The 20,938-nt window shown below is 52.0% G+C and overlaps 1 protein-coding gene across 1 annotated transcript in view; it reads left to right on the forward strand.

The window, feature by feature from the left end:
• LOC100758433 (hemicentin-2) overlaps window positions 1-20,938 on the forward strand; it is a 147,775-nt gene that overhangs the window by 17,662 nt on the left and 109,175 nt on the right. Inside the window, exons 2-11 of the mRNA XM_027423879.2 lie at window positions 33-103; window positions 1,472-1,630; window positions 2,261-2,383; window positions 9,462-9,633; window positions 10,382-10,488; window positions 11,238-11,358; window positions 13,849-14,112; window positions 17,131-17,275; window positions 17,681-17,802; window positions 19,813-20,088. Of these exons, the coding sequence (XP_027279680.1) occupies window positions 33-103; window positions 1,472-1,630; window positions 2,261-2,383; window positions 9,462-9,633; window positions 10,382-10,488; window positions 11,238-11,358; window positions 13,849-14,112; window positions 17,131-17,275; window positions 17,681-17,802; window positions 19,813-20,088 (1,560 nt within the window). The remainder of the gene's footprint in view (window positions 1-32; window positions 104-1,471; window positions 1,631-2,260; window positions 2,384-9,461; window positions 9,634-10,381; window positions 10,489-11,237; window positions 11,359-13,848; window positions 14,113-17,130; window positions 17,276-17,680; window positions 17,803-19,812; window positions 20,089-20,938) is intronic.

Raw genomic sequence — 20,938 nt, forward strand, 5'->3', positions numbered from 1 at the left:
TGAAATGCGCCCGTGTCTCTTTCTTCCCACAGATATTGGTCCAGTGACCCTCACAGCAGATCCAGTGGTGTTCCAGAGAGAGCTGAGAGAACTCTATGTTCAGGTGGGCTGTCCACCATCTTTATGGCTCTTCCTCTTCCTTGACAGAGCCAAGATGGCATCCTCCTCCCTCCCCGCCTTGCCTCTCCCTCAGCCCGTGGCCCATTCCCCAGGTTGGGTCCTAGAAGCCTGTACCTCTTGGGCTCCTCTCCTCATTCCACAGAACAAATACCTCACAGAGCCCTGGTGTGTAGTGAACTAGTGGGGGAGGTGCTGCTCCATTGAGGGTGTGTGTGGAGGCTTAAGGGACAGCTCAGTCCAGATCCCTAAGCCAGGTATGAGCCGCCTGAATGTCTTTGCCTTACAAAACAGCCTTGTCCTGCATCTGTCCTTTTCCTGACCACTGAGGTCACCAGCTTCCTGACAACAAGGACTTGATAGGTGGTGTCTGCTTCTCAGCTGGGTCCCCTAGCACCTGGAGCAGGGTCTAGAACACCAAAGGCTCAGAAGTCCTTCTGGGGTGAAAGTGAACCAAGGAAGCTGTGTTGTGGGATCCGCTGCTGCAGCACGCAGGGCTTGTGAACAGTATGTGCTGTCTCCCCACAAAAACTCTGGGTGCTGTGTGTCTCCTTGAGGATCTGATGCCAGGGCAGGTGACAGAGTGGGCCTTTCTACTTGCGCCGCCCAGCTCCAGTCTTTACCCCTTAAGCCTTGGCTGTCACAGGGCTTCTTAAGCCTGTCTGTCACAGTGGCTCCCATTCAGCTTTCCCTTGTCATGTGGTAGGGAAACACGAGTGAGCTGGGGACAGCTCATTCCATAGTGCCTGCCACACAAACATGAAGATCAGAGTTCAGATCTCCAGTGTCATGTGAAAAGCCAGATGTGGTTGGCCACGTTTGTAATCCCAGCAGGAGGAGGTGGCAGAGACAGGAGGACTGCTGGGGCCGCTTGGCCAGTGTGCCTAACAGAATGAGCGAGCTCCATATTCAGTGAGAGATGTGTCTGAGAACCTGAGGTGAAGAGTGTTAGAGGACAGGCAACATTGACCTCTGGCCTCCACACACACTTGCACACGTGTGTATAAACATTCATGCACACCTGTGCATATACATAAGAATACATATACAAACACCACACATTTACACACTCACATATAAGGCTTGCTCAGCCTTGGCTGTTCCATCCCCGTATTCCATGCCTTCTAAAGGGTGGGACTGTCACTCATCCAGGTGAGAGAATGAGTGACACTTATCTAAAGTCACAACTAGGGCATCCGCTGGGAAGGACAAACACATACCAAGGCCCGACCCAGTGAGCCACACTGAGGTGGTCTGTGGTGACTCCCAGCTCCCACTGGTTTTAGAGGTTTGTCCAGTCTGCTCCCTTGTAGATGGGGTGGGTAGCAGCTGGTGACACACTTCAACCCTCCAGGGAGGTGGTGACTGCCCAGAGATGAGTGTGGGTGCCATCAAGGCTGCTGTGGAAGTTGCCAACCCTGGGTCCTTCATCTATGTCTTCTCCGATGCCCGCGCCAAGGACTACCACAAGAAGAATGAGCTCCTGCAGCTCCTGCAGCTGAAGCAGTCTCAGGTGAGAGGCCCACTTTAGGGATGGGATGGGCAGCCATGCAGGAGGCTGGAGGAAGAGTGTGAAGCCCCCCTGGAGAGTGGAGCCAGGGTTCTCTCTGGTAGACCCAGAGCCCAGGCCTGCAGCCACAGTCACACCTCTCTAAAGGCTTGCTCCTGGTGCAGGAGCCTTCCTCATCCCATTGGAGCCTGGGCAGTAGTTCTCCGCCCTCATCCTCAGGCCTTAGTCTTTGCAGCTCATGCCCCCTAGTCCTGTGTCACAGCTCAGAAGACAGGTTGCGACTTCTGCCTCTTGCTTTTGTACTGCTGGCTGCTGAGGGGAGAAGGGCCAGTCTATTCTTGGGGAAAACCTCAAGGTTTAGGATGGCATCACTGCTCTCTTGTCTAGAATATTCCAGAGTTCTTCAGGGTTCTCCTCATACTGGCCTCCAGGGGCCACTCTAAGAGGAGTCCAGTTTGGCAGCCTTCTTTGTTGTAGATGTCACCCTACTCATGAAACCCCTGCTGTGTTCCTGGCTGTGGGAGCACTTGCCCTGCATCAGCTCCTGGTCCCCACCCACAGGACACTGTCATTATTTCCATGTCTCCTGTGGTTGGGCTCTTGCTCTCCTGGGCTCATCTGCCCATCTTCCAGGTGGTCTTCGTACTGACTGGGGACTGTGGTAACCGCACCCATCCTGGCTACTTGGCCTACGAGGAGATTGCATCCACCAGCTCTGGACAGGTGTTCCAGCTGGACAAGCAGCAGGTGACAGAGGTGAGCTACCACAGAGTGTTTCTTCTGAGCCCGCTGCCCCTGTGGGTGAGGGTGTTGGGCCTTGCTTGATGTACATAGGAGCTTTGCCTGGCAGCTGTCACTGAGTGCTGCCGAGTGCCTACCTCCAGTCTCTGTACGTCTCATCTATTCCCCAACCCACCAGGCAAGTACCTGGGAAACATTCTGAAAGTAAAGGGTCTGAGACTTGGAGAGCACCCTGGGGTGCTGCCTATGTCCCATTCCGGTAGACTAATTCTGGTGTGACTGTGAGGTTGTTTCAGATTCTGTCCCAGAGTCTGGGGCAAGAGAACTACAGATTGGGTCCAGGATTCTGGGGATTTAGCAGAGGAGGGATTTGCTTTAACCCTATTAAGGTCCAGCTTCCAGATTCATTAAGCCCAGAGAATACCAGGTATCTATGTCCCTGTCCTGCTCCCTGGCCAAATGACAGCTATCTCCTTTTCAGAACCCATCTCTCTCTACTGTGTCCATCCTTCTCAGCAGCTCAGGGCCTACCCACCATCTCTAGCTGAGCCAAGAGGCCTAGCTCAGTGCTGCAAATCCTCCAGTGTTAGCTGAGTGCAAGCCATGGTCATGGAATCACTGGGCAAGGCTGGAAGTGTTGCTCAGTGCTGACACCCAGCTTCCTTGAGCCTGTATAGAATGATAGTTAGGGGCTGGCTACAGGTTCCCCTACACCCCATCAAATCTAACACCCAGCTTCCTTGAGCCTGTATTGAGTACCACAGGGCACGCCATCAAATCTGACCTATATGTCCTTTCTGTTGTCCCCTGCTGCACTGCATATCCAGACTCTTTTTTTTTTTTTTTTTTTTTTGGTTTTTTGAGACAGGGTTTCTCTGTGTAGCTTTGGAGCCTATCCTGGCACTCACTCTGGAGACCAGGCTGGCCTCGAACTCACAGAGATCCGCCTGCCTCTGCCTCCCGAGTTCTGGGATTAAAGGCGTGTGCCACCGACGCCCGGCTGCATATCCAGACTCTTATCAGAACCTCTGCCTGTGTTTCCTCTTGCTCACCTCTCATAGCCCAGCCAGCCTCTCTCCTGCTCTTCTGGCCCCAGAGCCTTTGCTCAGGCTTCCTTCTCTCAGCTCCCGACCCCTCCCCGGATATGTGTGCCCTCCCAGGAAGCCATCCTCGACTCCCTGCCAAGGTCAAATCTCTTTGCACATCCCTTCCCGGCTCCCTGTACTGCTTTACATAATTGCCATTTTGCACTTGTGTGATTATTCAATGCTACTAGATGAGTGCCCTCAGGGCTGGACTGTGTAGGGCACTTCAGCAGACACCCAAGAACAGTAATGGGTGCTTCCCAAAAGTAGCTAGGGGATAGAGCATTTGGGATCCCCGTGCCTGCTCCTCTGGGAAAGAAGGTGTCTCAGAGCAGGCAGTGGCCTCCAGGATGGGTTTTGTGAGCTGTGTATTTATGAACTGAGAGGACTGGTCTCTGGGGCCGTGTTTAGATTAGCGTGCCTTGGCTCCCTGTTGACAGATGGCGTTTATGCGTCTCTGTGACACAGCAAGCTTTCATTTCTGGCTCATCAGCCTCTCCTGGCACTGAGCCCCACGTGAGGGCGGGAGGCACTTCAGAGTGGAGGGACAGCTTCATCCCTGCTTTTAGGGGAGATGCTTGCTTCCTTCCAGAGACAACTCAGACAGAGGCAAGGCATGTCGCTGAGGACAGTGTGCCAGGACCCCTGTCTCCAGGCACCCCAGGAGAGCCCATTGGCTTTTCGCTATAGGGCTCTCCTGGGGTGACCACTGATGACTGGGTTGGGCTCCTCCAAATGGTGGCATGGATGCTCCCGGGCGTGGAGAGCTGCACGCCTTGGATCTGGCTCTTTCTAGATGCTCCCAGACACTCAGCAAGCCTGGGAAAGTGGCTGGGACAGCCAAAGCCATGATTATTCCCCAGGGAAGCCAGGCCAGTAGGGCTGTAACTGGGAGAAGTCTTCAGACTTCTGAGGAAGCACGTGAAGCGAACTCTTTAACCTTCACAGAGTATGCTCCGTGCAACAGGATTGATATACTCTGCTCACACAACTGTGGCCATTTATTAAGTACCTTCTGCATGCACTGTCAAGGAGGATCAGACATTCTGAACAACTTGGGGCCCTCTGTCCTGGCACTTAGCTTGTTCTGGTTATAAACTTCGCCTCACAGGCTGAAGGAGCCCCCTTTTGAACTTTATTCCAGAATATCCAGAGGGATTGAAGAACTTCTCTCCCTGGCAAGGCAATTTCAAACTCTGATCATCCTGGCACAGTAGGGGACTGTACTGGAAGCAGGCAATGTGACCTTGGGTTTGTCCTAGGCTGTATGGTGTATGTGACTGTATATATTCATGTGTAAGTGCATTTGGAGGCTGGGGCCAGCATTGGTCATCTTCTCTAGTTGCTCTCTGCTTCACTTTTTGAGTCATGGTATTTCACTAAACCTGAAACTAACCAGGGCAGCTAGACTGCCTGGCCTAGTGAGGCCAGGATTGCCTGTCGGTATACCTCCCACACAGAGCTGGGTGGCAGGCACATTCCCATACTGCCAGCCTCTGTGTGGTCCCGAGAATTTGAACTCATGCACATCATGTGCATTTATCTACTGGGCCTTGGTCCCTGGCCCAAGGGGGACATTCTTTGAAATCAAGCTTTGGGTAGGACCATGGCCTCTTGTGTGTGGTACCCATGGGCTTTGGGTAGGACCATGGCCTCCTATGTGTGGTACCCACAGGCTTTGCCCAGTTCACATTCATCTATAAACGATGGTGATGCAGGAGGCTGACAGAGAACATGAAGGGGCAGAAGAACGGATACACCCCATTGTCTTGCCTGGGGATCACCCTGTAATTTCTCAGGAGAGCCCTAAGCTTTTTTCCCCTGCCCAGCTCACTGTCCCCAACTCCACAGCCCACTCTACAGTTTATCCTGTTTTGGGGGTTGAGACATATCTCTTGTTCAGCAGCAGCAGGTACACCTGACAAATTACCCAGATTTTGCAAACCCCTTTGAAGAGAGGTGACTTGCTATCTACACCCGTGGGGGTGTGGGGGCGAGGAAGCTCCTAACTGGGTGGTTCTGATGAATGGATCAGGAGGAGCCGGAGATGACCTCATCCTGGACTCCTCCCAGAAGCTCAGGGGAGTGGAGAGGGTGAGACCTGGGCTGCTGGGGCAAGACAGGGGTTGTAGCAGATCACAGCTCTGTCGCCTTCAGGAGGGACCTTATGCCCTCCCCACACTTAGTCCCATGGCAAAGGATGCTGCCTGCTCTCTCCCTTGTGCACAATTGTGCTGATGGGACCCCTGTCTTTTGAGGTGGTGGCCAGGATGAAGGAAGAGCACTGGGTAGGGTATAGTGAGACATGACCACAGCTGAACTCTCCCAGGCTGCAGGAGGGGTAGAGATTTCTCCCCTTCCCCACTCTACTGAAGCCCCTGAAGAATAGGGGTACACTCTCTCATGTGTTCTCAGCAAGGTAGAGCTGGGAAGAAAATCTGGGGTACACAGCTGGCAAGAGGCGGAGCCTTGGGACTGGATGGGTGCTCCCTCTGTGATTCCAGGCTGATCCCTCAGTTTCCACATCTGTAACTGTGAGCCCTATTCCTTTTCCCGGTCCCCTCAGCTTCTTCAGCTGCCCTGGCTGTCAAGCATCCTGGCAGTGCCTCTGGGGATGATTTATCAGCCATGAAGGGCCCAGAAGCAGTCATCTGGCAGAGAGTAACAAAGCCAGATTCTTTCCTTCCTTCTCCATCAGCGGCCAGAGCTCAGGCCAGCACATGGCTGCCTACCAGGCCCCACCCCATAGACATCTGGAAGCCATCACACTCGCCAAATAAACACTGTGCTTGCTTAATGAAGGTCCTCTGCTCAGAAGGCTCCCCGATTCCGCTCTGGAGCCCTGAGGGCATAGCCGTGTCCAGAAGGCCTTGACCCTCAGTCTAGCCCTACAAGGTGGTCTGGATTTGCTGTGAGCACGAGAGTCACACTCCCCCAGGATCCTAGACAGGCTGCCTCACGCTGGGGTCATTAGGATGCTGTCATGTCCCAGCCATCTTCATGGCTTGGTGCCCTGAATCGCTAGGCATTCTCTCTCCACCAGAACATTCTAGAACAGCTTGCAGTAGCCCTGGTGGTGTAGTAGCTGATGTAACTTGTCTGGGAGATTGTCACCTGGGGCAGCTTTTTGAGTCACATCCTTTGCCCCCACTGTGTGACCTGAGGAATAGACAGTGGGCACAGAGTTGCTCCTTCACTGTCTGGCAGTGGTGCCCTGGCATCACCGATTCCTTGGTGCTGTCTCCCTTCCATCCTGCTCCATGTAGACAAGGACCCTCGCCCTGGTCCATCAGCCAAGGCAGGTGGAGCCTTGTCAAGACACATGTTTCCCAGAACACCAGGCAAAGACAGGAGAATGAAGAAACTCCAAATATGGTGAGAAGGGAAATGTTGAATTCTTGTCCTGTGATAACTGAGGTCTCCCAGCACATGCTCTCAGTCTCAGTAAAACATACTCACTCTTGAAATCTCAGGCAGATCTTCCAATTCCCTTCCCTTCTGTGAAAGAGCACACGGTAGGCAGAGCAGAAGGATGGCCAATTAGGGCCAGAACTACCTGCAGGTAGCACACAAGCCACTGTTTTCTAGTCTCATATCCATGGCAGACGTCGCTAATCAATCACAGAGCTATTTCTCCTTCAGGCAGCATTCCAGGAAGCCATTTATAGTCAACTGACATTGGCAAGCAAACGTCACGTCCAGGTGTCTGATAAACTTACTACAACATTATCATTTTTAAAGGACTTTAAAGGTGGGCATGGTGGCGCACGCCTTTAATTCCAGCACTTGGGAGGCAGAGGCGGACGAATCTCTGTGATTTCTTGGTCAGCCTGATCTACAAAGTGAGCTCCAAGACAACCAGGGCTGCACACAGAGAAACCCTGTTTGAAAAAAAAAAAGCCAAATAACTAACTAAATTTAAAAAATAGAATTACTTTTATTTTTTGAAATTACTATGAATGGTGGGGCATGGTGGCACAGGCCTTTAATCCTAGCATTTGGAGGTAGAGGGAAGTAGATCTCTGATTTTGGGGCCAACCTGGTCCACATAGTAAGTTCTAGACCAACAACAGTTACACAGATCCTGTCTCAAAAGTCTAATACGCGTACAACTTCCCTAACCCTCACAGTTAACAACACTTCAGGACTTGCTTACATTTTTCTCTTCTTTATCCCTCTGGATTTTGTTGACTTGTGATACGGTATCCATAAATAATTTATAATTAGTTATTTTTCATTGGGGCTGCTGTGACTGGAACCCAGGATCCCATGTGTGCTATGAAAGTGCTCCTCACCTGAGCCTCACTGTCACCCCCACCCCCACCCCTGTCTCTTCACCTGAGCCTCACTGTCACCCCACCCCCACCCCTGTCTCTTCACCTGAGCCTCACTGTCACCCCCACCCCACCCCCACCCCTGTCTCTTCACCTGAGCCTCATGTCACCCCCACTCCCCCATTGCCTAGATTGTTGGAATAGAATTAATGAACTTTATTACTATAATCTAGTACCAAATCCTTGCTTGATTTCCCCCAGTTGGCCTCAGTATGTCTTTTCTTTTGCACGTATGTGCATGCACGCATTTGAGGGCGCATGTTATATGCATGTGGAGGTCTGAATTGACATCAGGTGTGTTCCGCGACAGGGTCTCTGACTGTGCCTGGAATTCCCAGCTTAGGCTTGTCTAGGTAGCCAGCATGGTCTAGGGATCCTCTGTCTCCACCTCCCAAGCACCAGCATCGCAGGTGGGCTGCCACACCCACCGGCCTTTTGTCTTACCTGCCACGCTATCTCCCTGTACCCTGAAGACGCCTTTGCAGCTCAGGTTGCAATTATTGCTGCCTGCCCAACTTGATTGTTCTGTTTATTAAGGCCTCTCCAATCTGGAGCCATCCTTTCTGTGACACCAGCGGAAGAGGCTTTGTCACATGTTCTAAATGTGCTGTGAACGCATCCCCCTGCTTTCTACTTCTAACCTGAGTTTGTCCCAAGGCTTGGAGGGGTGGTGGCTGGTGTATGTGGAGGGGTGTCTTGGGCTTGGTGCTGTGATTTCTTTCTAATGGATGACATCAAGAGACAAATAGCTACAGTTTTACTGTGACTGATGACAAATTGTGTCACTGGGAACAGTGGTGACAGGCAGCCGTGTATGGCAAGGCCATGTCTCCCCACCCCACACTGACTTCAGTGCCTGTGGTGTGACACACTGGCTCTGTGTGGATATTTAGTCTCCATCAATCTAACACCCTGTGCTTTTTACATCTGAGGAGGATCCTTGCCTGAAACAATTATTTCATTAGTAGTTGCAAGATGCTGGTTTCCTAATTGCGTCATTCCTTCCACATTTAGCAGAGGGCATTTTTCCAAAAAGGGCTCTGAGTCCTCGAGAGGGACACTCAGGCCTCTGAGCACCATTACCATTGAAAGCAGAAGTCACTTCAGTGTTTTTCCTCCAATTGTTGTAGTACAAGGAAGTCTTTTCCAGTGCTGGGGATCAAACTCAGGGCTTTTGCAAGCTAGGCAAGCGCTCCACACAGTGACCCAGTCACACACTGCAGATTTTTTAGCATATTTGATTGACTGTGTGTCCCCACAGTCCTGGTTAGGTGACTAGTACCCTGTGAGAAGTTGTGGCTCTAGGAACCACATGGGATGGAGCCATATCTCCTAGGCAGCCAGTATGCAGCAGGGGCTTCCTCATGGGTACCAGAGACAGAAGAGATGTGGAAGTGTGGCCTGCAGAGAAGCCTGTGCTCCTTTCTGTGCTGAGTCACCTGGTGTTAACATACAGCCACTGTTTGGAAGCCATAGAAGCCAAGAGGGTAGAAGCGCCAACCAGGCCTAGTGTGAGTCTGTGGCCTTGGGACCTGAACAGATTGTTGCCACTCCAAAATCCACAGGGTGTGTATGGATTCTGCACACAGTAGAAGCTTGTTGGAGCCGTATCGGGTGGCCAGACATGTCAAAGCCCAGACACACCCACTAGTTCAACTTCTGTACCTTTCTCAGGTGCTAAAGTGGGTGGAGTCAGCGATCCAGGCCTCCAAAGTACATCTGCTGTCTGTAGACCACGAGGAGGAAGGGGAACACACCTGGAGAATCCCTTTCGACCCCAGCCTGAAGGAGGTCACCATCTCACTGAGCGGACCAGGGCCTGAGATTGAAGTCCGGGACCCACTGGGTACGTACGTGTTCTAGGACTAAACTCCTCTTTGGATCCAAGACTGAGCTGGAAGCCCAGGATGAGACAGAAAGAGGCCATGGGAGGGAGGGGTTGGGGAGATGCTCAGTCTATAAAGTGTCCGTCTCACAAACGAGAGGCCCCGAGTCTGGATACTCAGCACCCATGTTAAAATCGTGTGTGGCAACCACCCTGTAACCTCAGCACTGCGGGAAGGGTGGAGGCAGATGGTTTCCCTGGCTTCCTGGCCAGCCAAATAGTGAGCTCCAAGTGCAGCAAGACACCCTGTCTCAAAAAAAAAGAAAAAATGGGCCGGTGAGATGGCCCAGTGGGTAAAAGTCCTTGCTGCCAAGTCTGAAGACCAAATTCCATTCCTGGGTTCCACTTGATGAGAGAAGGAAACTGACATGTGTACGTGTGTCCACACGCTCACACCCAACACCCCCTACAGATATATACCACATATCCTCCCACGCCCTGCAAAGTGCCAAGGGGGCCATTCTCAAGGGTACAGAAATTAGGGAGGAGCGAGGGGGCACCAAGTAGAGCAGAGAGGTGTCCCTGCAGGTGGAGAGGCTAGAAGGCTGGTGGCAACTGACCAATGGGGACTTAAAGTAATGATAGTCTTGTCAGTCCCAAGGACACTTGAGGCTAGTGTTGGTGGACCTTGGGTTCCTAGAGACAGGGTGGGGAACATGGGGACCCTGAGGAAAGATAGAAGACTGAGTGGCACCTGTCACCTCCACAGGAAGGGTCCTGCAGACGGATGAAGGTCTCAATGTGCTCCTCAATATTCCAGACTCAGCCAAGGTCGTAGCCTTTAAGCCTGAGCGCCCTGGGCTGTGGGCCATCAAGGTAAGGACACTGGGTTTTCAGGTGGAGAGCCTGGGTCTGTGGGCAGTGATGTGGGTCTATCAACAGGACAGCAGGGTCAAGAGCCAAGGAGCAACCGGCTTTGCAATTTCGAGGGAGTGGAGTGGTTTGGGAGGACGTTCAGAAAGGTCCAGACAAAAACTTCAGTGTCTAGCTAAATTGGCACATGGCTCAGACTCCTGTCTTGGGTAGGGATGTAAACAGAGAAAGGGTTACTTTGAGAGATAGAGCTAAGAGAGGCGGGGCTGGCAGGAGACTGCTGTATCTGGAAGATGCTGGAAGCCAGGCAAGAGGACAGGCATGGCCTGTTGGAGGGGTGGGAGCCCCTGCTTATTTAACAGACACTGGGCACCTATGAGGTGCAGGGCATAGTGGTGGCTGGTGCAGGTGAGGGGGCCCCTTGGTGAAGGGGCCTTGCTGACCACCCGATGTTCCAGATCTGCATGTCTGCGACCAGAGCCACAATGCCTCCAGGGAAGGTGCAGTAGGACAGTAGACAGGGAGGACAGGCAGGGCCTGCAGGAATTAGGAGAGAGCAGAAAGAGAAGTTTCCAGCTGAGTGGGTAAGCTGGGCTTCTGTGTATTCACGGAGCAGGGACTTTGCTCACGTGTTTACAGAGGTGATAGAGCTATAGCTGCAGGTGTGGGGTTTTACCAGCTGTGGCTAGTGGCTTCTGGGCTGGAGTCCTGAGACCTGATGCTCTGGTGGTGTGGGTGGGGACCTGCTCCAGGTGTACAGCAGTGGGCGCCACTCGGTGAGAATATCGGGCATCAGTAACATCAACTTCCGAGCCGGCTTCTCCATGCAGCCCTCTCTGGACCTCAACCACACCATCGAGTGGCCTTTGCAAGGTACCAGTCCTGGGCCCTGAGGATGGTAATGGGAGGTGGTGGGAGGTTCAGGGCAGGCCTGGCTGTGTGAGCCGCTGTGACTGTGGAATGGGTCCTCCTGGGTTATTGTTCAGACCACTGGGTGAAAAACCAACTCTGAACCAGTTTCCTCTTTATCTGCCCAGGAGGTGACATTTACCTTCAGAGCATCCTTCCAGCCACTGAAGGGGTCCTGAGGATCCCCTTTCTTGCTTAGTCACTGTTTCTTCTGTCTTTTTATTTTCCTGTATGTATATGTGTTCATGTATGTTTGGGTACGTGTGTGTATATACATGTGTGTGGAGGTCAGAGGACTACCTCTGGGGTCATTCCTCAGGCACTGGCTGCCAATTGTTTTTGTTTGTTTCATTTTTTAAAAAAATCTTACCACTATTTACTATATATACAGTGTTCTGCCTGCACTCCAGGAAATGGCATCAGATCTCATTATAGATGGTTGTGAGCCACCATGTGGTTGCTGGGAATTGAACTCAGGACCTCTGGAAGAGCAGCCTGTGCTCATAACCTCCGAGCCACCTCTCCAGACCTGTTTGCTTCAGTTTTAAATTTTATGTGTATGGGTGTTTTGCCTGCATATATGTGCAGTGCACGCAGAAGCCAAAAGAGGGCATCTCTTCCTCTAGAACTGGAGTTACAGGTGGTTGAAGCTGCCACATGGGTGCTGAGAATTGAACCTGGGTCCTCTGGAAGAGAAACCAGAGCTCTTAACTGCTGAGCCATCTCTCCAGTTCCCCAACCATCAATTATTTTTTGAACAGGTCTCTCACTGCTCCGAGCTCACCAAGTAGGCTAGGTTAGCTGTCCTTCAGGCGCCAGGAATCCATGCATGTTTACATCCCAGCACTAGGCTTTCATTGCTACTAAGCCCCACTTTCCCCTGTGGGCTCTGGGTGTTGAACTCAGGTACTTATGCTTGCAAGGTGAGCATTTTACCTTTTCTCTTCTGTTTTCCTTGTTGAAGCCTGCATAGCTATAGTCCTGCTTCCTTAGGCCTCTTGTGCACCCTGCTAATTCAGAGGAGGGACAGGTGCAGTAAGCTGCTGGCTTACCAAAAGTGTCTTGGTGATCATGTGGTGGAGGCTGGAATGGGAGGGGTTGGAATTGGAGGTGAGGTTCCCTCCCTGGAATGGGAGGACTCTGTAGGCTTCACTTAGTGTTTACTTTGCAGAAAGAAGGCGAGGAAAGTGGAGAAACTGAGGCCCTTCCAACAAGCCAATTGAGAAAAGATACTCTAAGCAGGGCCTGGTGGCACAGGCTTATATTATAACCCCACTACCTAAGATCCAGAGGCAGGAGGATTGCAAGCTCAAGGCTTGCTGGGTAATCTGGCAAGACCATGACTTAAAATAAAAAGTAAGGAAGTGGGCCAGTGAGGTGGCTCAGCGGTCAAAGGCCTCACAGCCCGAGTTCAGACCCTGGGGTCCCCATTGCAGAAGGAGAGCACCAATCCAGCAAGCTGTTCTCTGACCACACATGCTATAGTGTGTATGTGCCCGTGCACATGTGTGCAGATACTCCCAGGCTTGGCTTTCCATGGAATTCTTATTTAGACTGTTCTTTGCCATATGTAGACTCAGTGTTTCTTTAAAAGCCATTGAAACTGTCTGGAAAGGGAGAGACACATGCAAAGTTAAAAAATCAGGCTAGGAATATAGCTTAGTGGTAGAATGCTTGCAATGTGTCTGCAAGACTTTGGTTTAATCACCAGGACTGAATAGAATGAAGAAGAGGATGGAGGAAGAAACTGAAAATATTAACAAGTGCTTGCCTTTATGCTGGGAATACTAGGGCTTGAGGAGTCTGTGGATAAGTGAACACTGGGTGCCTGGACCAGGGCAAGCAGCTACCATATGCCATTAGTATATGTAGGAGACCATCCCTACACACCAGTGGTTGACCTTGGAGAGCTTCTACATACTATTGGCTGAATGCTGCAGCATGCCGATATTTACAGGCTCGGCTATCCCAAGAACTCACATTTAGACTCTTCCATGCCATGTGCAGACTCAGTGTTTCTTTAAAAGCCATTGTAACTGTTACCTGAAAGGGGAAGAGACCTGACCTAAGCTCCCAAATAAACTAAGGACATGGTGAAAGCTCAGTCCAGTTCTATGGGACCCATAGAACTTCTGGGAGAGGTTTGGAGAGCGTCCCATTCTGGGCTGATCACAGCCAACACCATGGTAAATAGGGGTGAGGATGGGGGCATATGATGTGTCCCATCTCACCAGGGTCTGGGTTTGCAGAAGCAGGGACACAGCTGATCCAGGCAGGGTGGAGAGGCAGAGGTGTTTCAGGACCACGGACAGCGTTACAGGGCTTGTCCTCCCACCTTCAGCCTTAGCTTGCGCAGGCAGAGGAAGGGAAGATGCTGAGCTGCAGAGCGGTGAAGAAGGGCCAAGTAGGCTGGGTCCCAGAGCCCAGTGCCCATTCACCTCTTTCTCTTTTCAGGTGTACCCATCTCCGTGGTGATCAACTCTACAGGCCTGCAGGCACCTGGTCACCTCGACTCTGTGGAGCTCTCACACAGCTCAGGGAAGTCCCTCCTCACTCTACCCACACAGCTTCTCTCCAATGGGTCCACCCATCAGCTGTGGGCTGGGCCACCCTTCCACACACCAAAGGAGCGCTTTTATCTCAAGGTGAAGGGACAAGACCACGAGGGAAATCCCCTCCTCCGTGTCTCTGGAGTTTCCTACAGTGGGGTGGCCCCAGGTACGTGCCATGTCTTCCTGGAGGCCTTTCATGGCTAGATTACTTTGGGAAAGCTTCTGCAGACAGCTGTTCCCGGTTAGGCATCATAGTGAATCCTGGCATGATTCAGACATGGCCTTCAGCTTGAAGATTTAGAATAAAGCCATCCATCTACCTACTCACTTAGCTCCTTCCCATCTGTACACCCTCTGCCCATCTCCCACTCATCCATCCTCTAGTCAATCTACCCATCTATATACTCAGCAGCAGCTCACTCCTCCACACGCTCTCATCTGTTTATCTCTCCATCTGTCTACTCATCCATGTATATATACCCAGGTGTGTTTATCCAAACATCCATCCATCCACTTTGCTTCATCCAAACAACAGGCTGTCTATCCATTGATTTCCCCACCCATAGTTCAACTCCTTACCTATCCATCATTTTATCCACCCTTTTACCCTTTCATCTTCTCACCCTTCTATTCATCCAATCACCTAGCTGTCCATCATCCATCCATCCTTCATTCACCCTGAGGCCCACAAAACTAAGCGTAAGCCATGGTACAGTACTTTACCAACACTGGCTCATTGCCCACTTGCAGCAGTACTGAGGTGTGTGGTGTGTCCCACTTAAAAGTGGACAGAGGGACTGCCCCTCACTGAGCACCCCACAAGGAAGTTCTGGGGAGTCATAGGAGATAGAGTTTACCCATCTGCTGGAGTTGTTCCAAGGGCTCCAGAATCCAGTTTGCACAGAGCTATGCAGGGGTACCTGAGACCACACTCAGTAGCTGCTGCTGCCATTATGTCACGCCACTGGCTTCCACATGTGTAGCTTTTTCTTGTTCCCGTGTCCTGAAGGCAGGAAGCCCTTAGGACAAAGTCTTAAGTTTCCCAGCTCCACCTCTGCTCCTGGCAGGGGCGCCTGAGTTCATGGACCACCTGACCTCATTGCTGGACACTGTTGCCCTTCCCAGGCCCACTGTCCCCCTTCCCCTAGAAGTGCCTGAAGGAGCAGTCCCCATCCCTTTCCAGCAAGGTTCAGGGAGGGCAGAAGGGAGGGCAGGAGGGAGGGCTGGCTCTTGAGGCTACCCACAGAGTCCACACAAGGACAATCCTTGAAGACCTGGCCGAGATTCCTTCCTCTTTCCCTCCTCCCCCTCATTCCCCTCTTTCCTCTTGACTCCCAGCCTCTGGCATCTGGGGCTCTACACCATGCTGCTATTATTCCTGGGCCTCTCTGCTTTGCTTTGCAGCCTGAGAGGAGGCTTTCTAGAGAGATTTCATCAGTGGAGACCTGTCTTGTCCCCTCTGTCCTCTCAGATGAAACCAGGACCTCGGGGTGCAGCTGTGAGCTTTGGTCTTTATCGCCACTCCAATGGGAATAGGGAGGGATGGGCCAGGATATTTTTTGCCTCCCTACTTTTCAGAGCTGAGGAGGCTGGGATTTGCCTCAGAGCAGGTTGTCTGGGTTCGAAGGTGTGGGGTAGGTCTGGGGTGCGTAGGCCCTTTCTGCCCAAAAGAGGGGTAACCACTGTCTGGGAGAGGCTCCCAGGTTGTGGGGAGTGGAGTAGCAGCTGCACACACAGCTGAGGACGTGGCTGGAAGTCTGACACCCCTCTCCCTGGGGATGTGGCAGGCAGCCCAGGGCATGATGTCACCCACCACGCTCCCCCCAGCCTAGCCTCTCAGGCAGTCTGGTGCATTGTCTCACCCCTGGAGCATCTTACTGGGCTCCTGTCCCCTCTGGCTGGGATGCAAAGAAGGCAGCCGCATGGACTGACTTCTTGTCTGCCCTGTGGGCTGCAGCTGACCCTGCTGGGGACTTTCTCAGAGGCCTCCTGAAAACAACTCAAACAGGGAAAGAGACTGTTGCTCCCAGGAGACGAGGGTCAGGTGAGGAGGCCAGTAGTGTCCAACAGGGCCCCCAAGGGGCTCATCACAAGCTGTGGGAGTTTCCTTGAAGCTTTTCGCTTTATCTCAAACATGCCACGAATCTCACAGTTACAGCCATCTTCCCACTGGGCTTGTGTTTTCACTGGAAAGGGTTCCCTCTGGACAAATATGGTGAACTGAACTCTCCAAAGAAGAACCCATTGCACAGTCCCACCCACACAGTGGGTGGAGTCTGATCAGACCCCAGAGCTCCTCCCAGGCAGGCCTGTCTGCTAACTGGCTTCCTCAAAAGCCATGGTGCTGTTGTGGGGCACTCTCCACTGACAGCTGTTGCCAGCTCCTCATAACAGGGCATCATCACCCCATGTTTACACCATCTGATTGATGTCACCAAATAGAGTCCATCTTGAAACTAATTTGGGTTATAATCTCCTAAGCTTTGCTCAATACTTTAAAGTGTTTTCTTGGCATGTATTTATTATTATTTCGTTGTGTCATTTCATACATGTATATAATGTAGTTTGATCACCCCACCATTTCACTCTCTCACCCTCTCCCCACTTCCCCTGGCCCCTCCCAACTACTTCCTCTGTGGCTTCAGGTCTTTTTTGGAGAACCTGATGAGTTTCCTTGATTGCTTACAGTGAAATGAGTGAGGGTTTGTTTACGGGAACTTGGACATTTTACCAATGTTTACACAACTCAAGAAAATGTTTCCTCCCCATCCACTGACCCTTGACTGTGTGTAAGTCCTCACGGAGGAGAGGGGTCCCATGAAGCCTTTTTTACTCTGTGACAGAATGGTGACAGGCCCAGCCTAGTGCAGATCTTGTGAGTTTGAGTGCAATGGTCATGACATGCCTGGCAGCATTGAACATCTTTCCCACACTTCATTGGGCTCTTATGCTCTTTTCTCTGGTGTTCCCTGAACTTTGGAGGGTTCACTCCCATTTTACAGAGGAAAAAACTGAGGTTCAGAGAGGTAAGTGATCTGTCTTGAGTGACACTGAATGGGACCACACATCGTCTCTGGGCTGACCTCTGCCTCTTGCTTTTTCCTAAGGGCCTCTGTGTGACTGAGGCACCAGGGGCAGGCTCTGTGATGGTAGGGTAGAGCTCTGAGCTTGTGCGTGCTTACAGGTGTGCCGCTGGTCAGCATGGCACCCAGGATCCATGGGTATCTGCAGCAGCCCCTGCTGGTGTCCTGTTCTGTGTATAGCACCCTCCCCTTCCGCCTGCAGCTGCAGAGAGATGGAGCGAGGCTGGGAGAGGAGCGGCACTTTCAGTGAGTGACTGATGGCCAGCAATTGTCCCTGGCCCTGGGGCTCCTGTGTCCTGGATAGATCTCAAAGAGTGGGCATCAGGAGAGAAACTTGGGCTCAGTTTGTCATCCTGGTCATCCTGGTTTGGAATGGGAAGAGTGGGTCCTTTCCATTAGTGGCCCCAGAAGTGGGGATCAGGAGTGGAGGGACCCCCAAGACCCCTTCCTTAGGATGGGAGTTCAGAGTTCAGAGAGGTCAAGGCATGGGCTCAGCTCACACAGCCTGCTGCAGATTTTTCATGGATATTCTTACTGAGCCTCAATGAGGATTTAGGGTTCCCTCAGTGTAGGATTTGGGGCCTGAGCCTCCCTGAGTCAGGGAAACCCTGACTGGGGTCAAAGTAACCACTCTACCTGCTGCTTTTGCAGGGGGTCAGGGAACAGCAGCTGGGAGATCCCACGGGCCTCCAAGGCTGAGGAAGGCATGTACCAATGCATAGCAGTCAGCAGAGCCGGGAAAGGACAAGCCAACGCCAAGATTGTCATCACAGGTCTACCCCTTCTCTCTGTGTTCACCTCACTCCTTCCTTCCCCTTGGGGTTTCCTCCCAGACACTCTCCATCCTTGGGGCAGGGTACTAGCCTGCTGGCACCTGAAGATAGTCTGTCATTCAGAGCATGGCTACCCATGTGACCACCTGCTCACTGACCTCACTTGGGGCTTGTAGGATGTCAGTCGCCCTGCTTGATGTCAGTCCCATGCCTGGTGTTCTTTCAGGGTGACTGTACTCCCTGCCATGATGTCACCACTGAGCTCTACAACACTGGAGACGCCATAGGCAGTCCCAGAATGAGATTTCCTCATTAAAGTTAGAGACCCAAATCATCTTGTAGAGAAGAAAGGAAATGCAATTTAATGACCCCTGGCAGAAAGATGGGAAAACATAAGCCAGCATACCAAAGCCATCTGCAATCCGCCAGTCTAGCATTTGATGAGTTTCTTTTGTGTGTGTTATATGCATGTGTGTGCAGGGGCACTGTCCTGTGCGCATGAGTGCAGAGGTCAGAGGTTGACATCAGGTCCTCCCTCTATTGAGCCCCACCTGTTCTGGTTTTGAGACAGGATCTCTCATGGAACCTAGGAAAGCTTGCACTGAACCTAATTTCAGTGAGGCTGGTAGGAGGCAATGAACCCCAGGGATCTTCCTATCTATCCAAGCTGCCACACCTGGATTTTGTGGGACTGCTGGAGATCTAAACCTGGATCCTGAGGCTTGCACAACAAACATTTTACCTATGGAGCCATCTCCCCTGCTCCTCCGAGGAATGTCTTTCAGACATTTTCTTTTCTTTTTTTTTTTTTTTTGAAAGTGAGACTACAGGAGATTTCAGCAACCTGATTCCACAACCTGACAGTGAGTCTGTCAGAGCCTCTCAGCACAGGGGAAAGTTGACTTCTGTAAATGATGAGCAGGAAGGAGGGCGGGACCCAGGAGCTGGTCTGCCATGTACTGATATCTGGCCACACTAGCCGTTTTCATTCCTGCCGAGCTACATTAAACTAAGTTATAACCACCTTGACATTTCAATACATATCCCTAAAAACAGGGCATCACCCTGCAAAAATGAGTTCCCCTGGCCAGAGATGGGTATAATGGCTGCACCTATAATCCAAGCACAGGAGGCTGAGGTAGGAGGGTTGCTGCAAGTTTGAGGTCAGCCTGGGCTACATAATGAGTTCCAGGTCCACCAGGGTTACAGACGGTGACATAGTCTCAAAACACACGTGTGTGTGTGTGCACACACACGCGCGCGCACACACACACACACACACGTATGAATATTTCAGTACTGCTTAATTTTATCGATTGTCCAGTTTTCCTGTTTGTCCCCAAATTTCACTTCTAAACATTTTCAATGGCACTGTATTTTTCTTTCTTTTTGTAGTTGAGACAGTCTCACTAGGTAGCCCTGGCTATGTGTGCAACTGGCCGTGTGAAGCAGGCTGGTCTTAAATTCACAGCAATCCTGTCCCTGCTTCCCAAGCAAGGAGGTCACAGGCCATTGCCACCATACACAATGGGACATTTTCATCTCTTGTAAGTCCATGTGGCCTGTTGGTCCTGCTCTTCTGGCAGGTGGTCTCTGATCTTTGGTGGCTTGTGCTCCTGGAGAGCAGACTTAGCGATATTTTCTTTGTGGCCTTGTGTCTGTCTCAGGCTGCTCAGAGGCCACCCTGCTGAGGGGCAGAGATGTTCCCACAGTTTCTCCCTCTCCTGGCCAGTTTCTTCCTGGCTGAGATGTTTGGCTGGGAGGGTGTGAAGATCTGAGTAGGGCTTGTTGAATGTGCATTGGCTGTAGCTTGTGAACACATCCATGCTGTGGTTTGATAGCACCCTAGGGAGAGTGTGATGGGGGACACGCAATCTCCCCAGGGGCCAGACATCCCCGAATGGAGAGCAGATGCAGGCTGAGTGCTCTGCTGGCTGACGTGTCCTGGGTCACAGGGGACAGCTGTTCTCTACCCCAGCTTCAATCCCTCCCAAACTACTGTCCTTGCAGACCCTCCGCCACAGCTGGCTCCTGGCCCCAATGTGACCGTGTCCCCAGGGGAGACTGCCATCCTGTCCTGCCAAGTCCTAGGTGATGACGTTCCTTACAACCTCACCTGGGTCCGGGACTGGCGAGCCTTACCAGCCACAGCGGGCCGAGTCACCCAGCTGCATGACCTGTCTTTGGAGGTCAGCAACGTCACCACTGGTGATGGTGGGCAGTACCAGTGTGTGGCCAGCAATGTGAATGGGGTCACAAGGGCATCCACCTGGCTTCTGGTTCGAGGTGAGGCACATCCCACTCTTGCTGGTCCCCTAGCCCAGAATTCTACCTTGTGTTCACTGGGGACAGCATAAGCCCTTCCCTCTTCTTAACCGTGGAACCTTTGGAGATTCTGTCTCCTTCTAGCTAAGTTCTGTTTGCTATTGGAGGTTCATCATACCAGGTAGGGCTAAGGCAGGGTGAGAGTTCAGAGATTCATGTGCCTGGGCACAGATTGGGGGGTGGGTGGGTAGTGGCTGGATGATGGCAGAGGAGGCAGAGAAAAGGGCATCCGTATAGGATGGGGTGTGGCTTCCATCTCCTCAAGACTCTCCTCCTGGAGTGCTGGTCCACCAAAGGTAAAACCCAGCAACTTAGCAAGTGCTCTTTGTTGAGCCAGCAACTCCTAATGGTACCGGGAGTGTGTTGAGAGGACCTGTCTGGGCTCTACAGGAAAGAGATTGATTAGTTATGTCTTCCTTGGCATGGAAGTGTGTTCATTTGCTGGGAGCTTGGCTTGAGCCTCACTGGTCTGTGGACTGAGAATGCCCAATTAACGGAACCTAACTTTGGGGGCAATTTTAGGGCAGGACATGGGGTTCACATCATGGTCTCAGAGATGTACTGTCCCCAGCCCTGGCACATGCTGGGTACCCAGCTCTAAGCAACTCCCCAGGACATGAGAGTTTCAGACTGGGAGGCTCTAGCGGGTACTGGGTCAGTGCCTAGAGTCCCCACTTCCAGGGGTACCATCTGGGGTCTCTGGCTCTGGGGCCTGTGTTTCATCTCCACTGCCACCCCTACTGTGGCTGAGGGTCTGTCAGGGCCAGCGTGGGGAACCCAGGCTGGTCAGATGGACTCTTCTCATCCACAG

The sequence above is a fragment of the Cricetulus griseus genome, chromosome 6 (genome assembly GCF_003668045.3).
Source record: "Cricetulus griseus strain 17A/GY chromosome 6, alternate assembly CriGri-PICRH-1.0, whole genome shotgun sequence".
Classification (NCBI taxonomy): domain Eukaryota; kingdom Metazoa; phylum Chordata; class Mammalia; order Rodentia; family Cricetidae; genus Cricetulus; species Cricetulus griseus.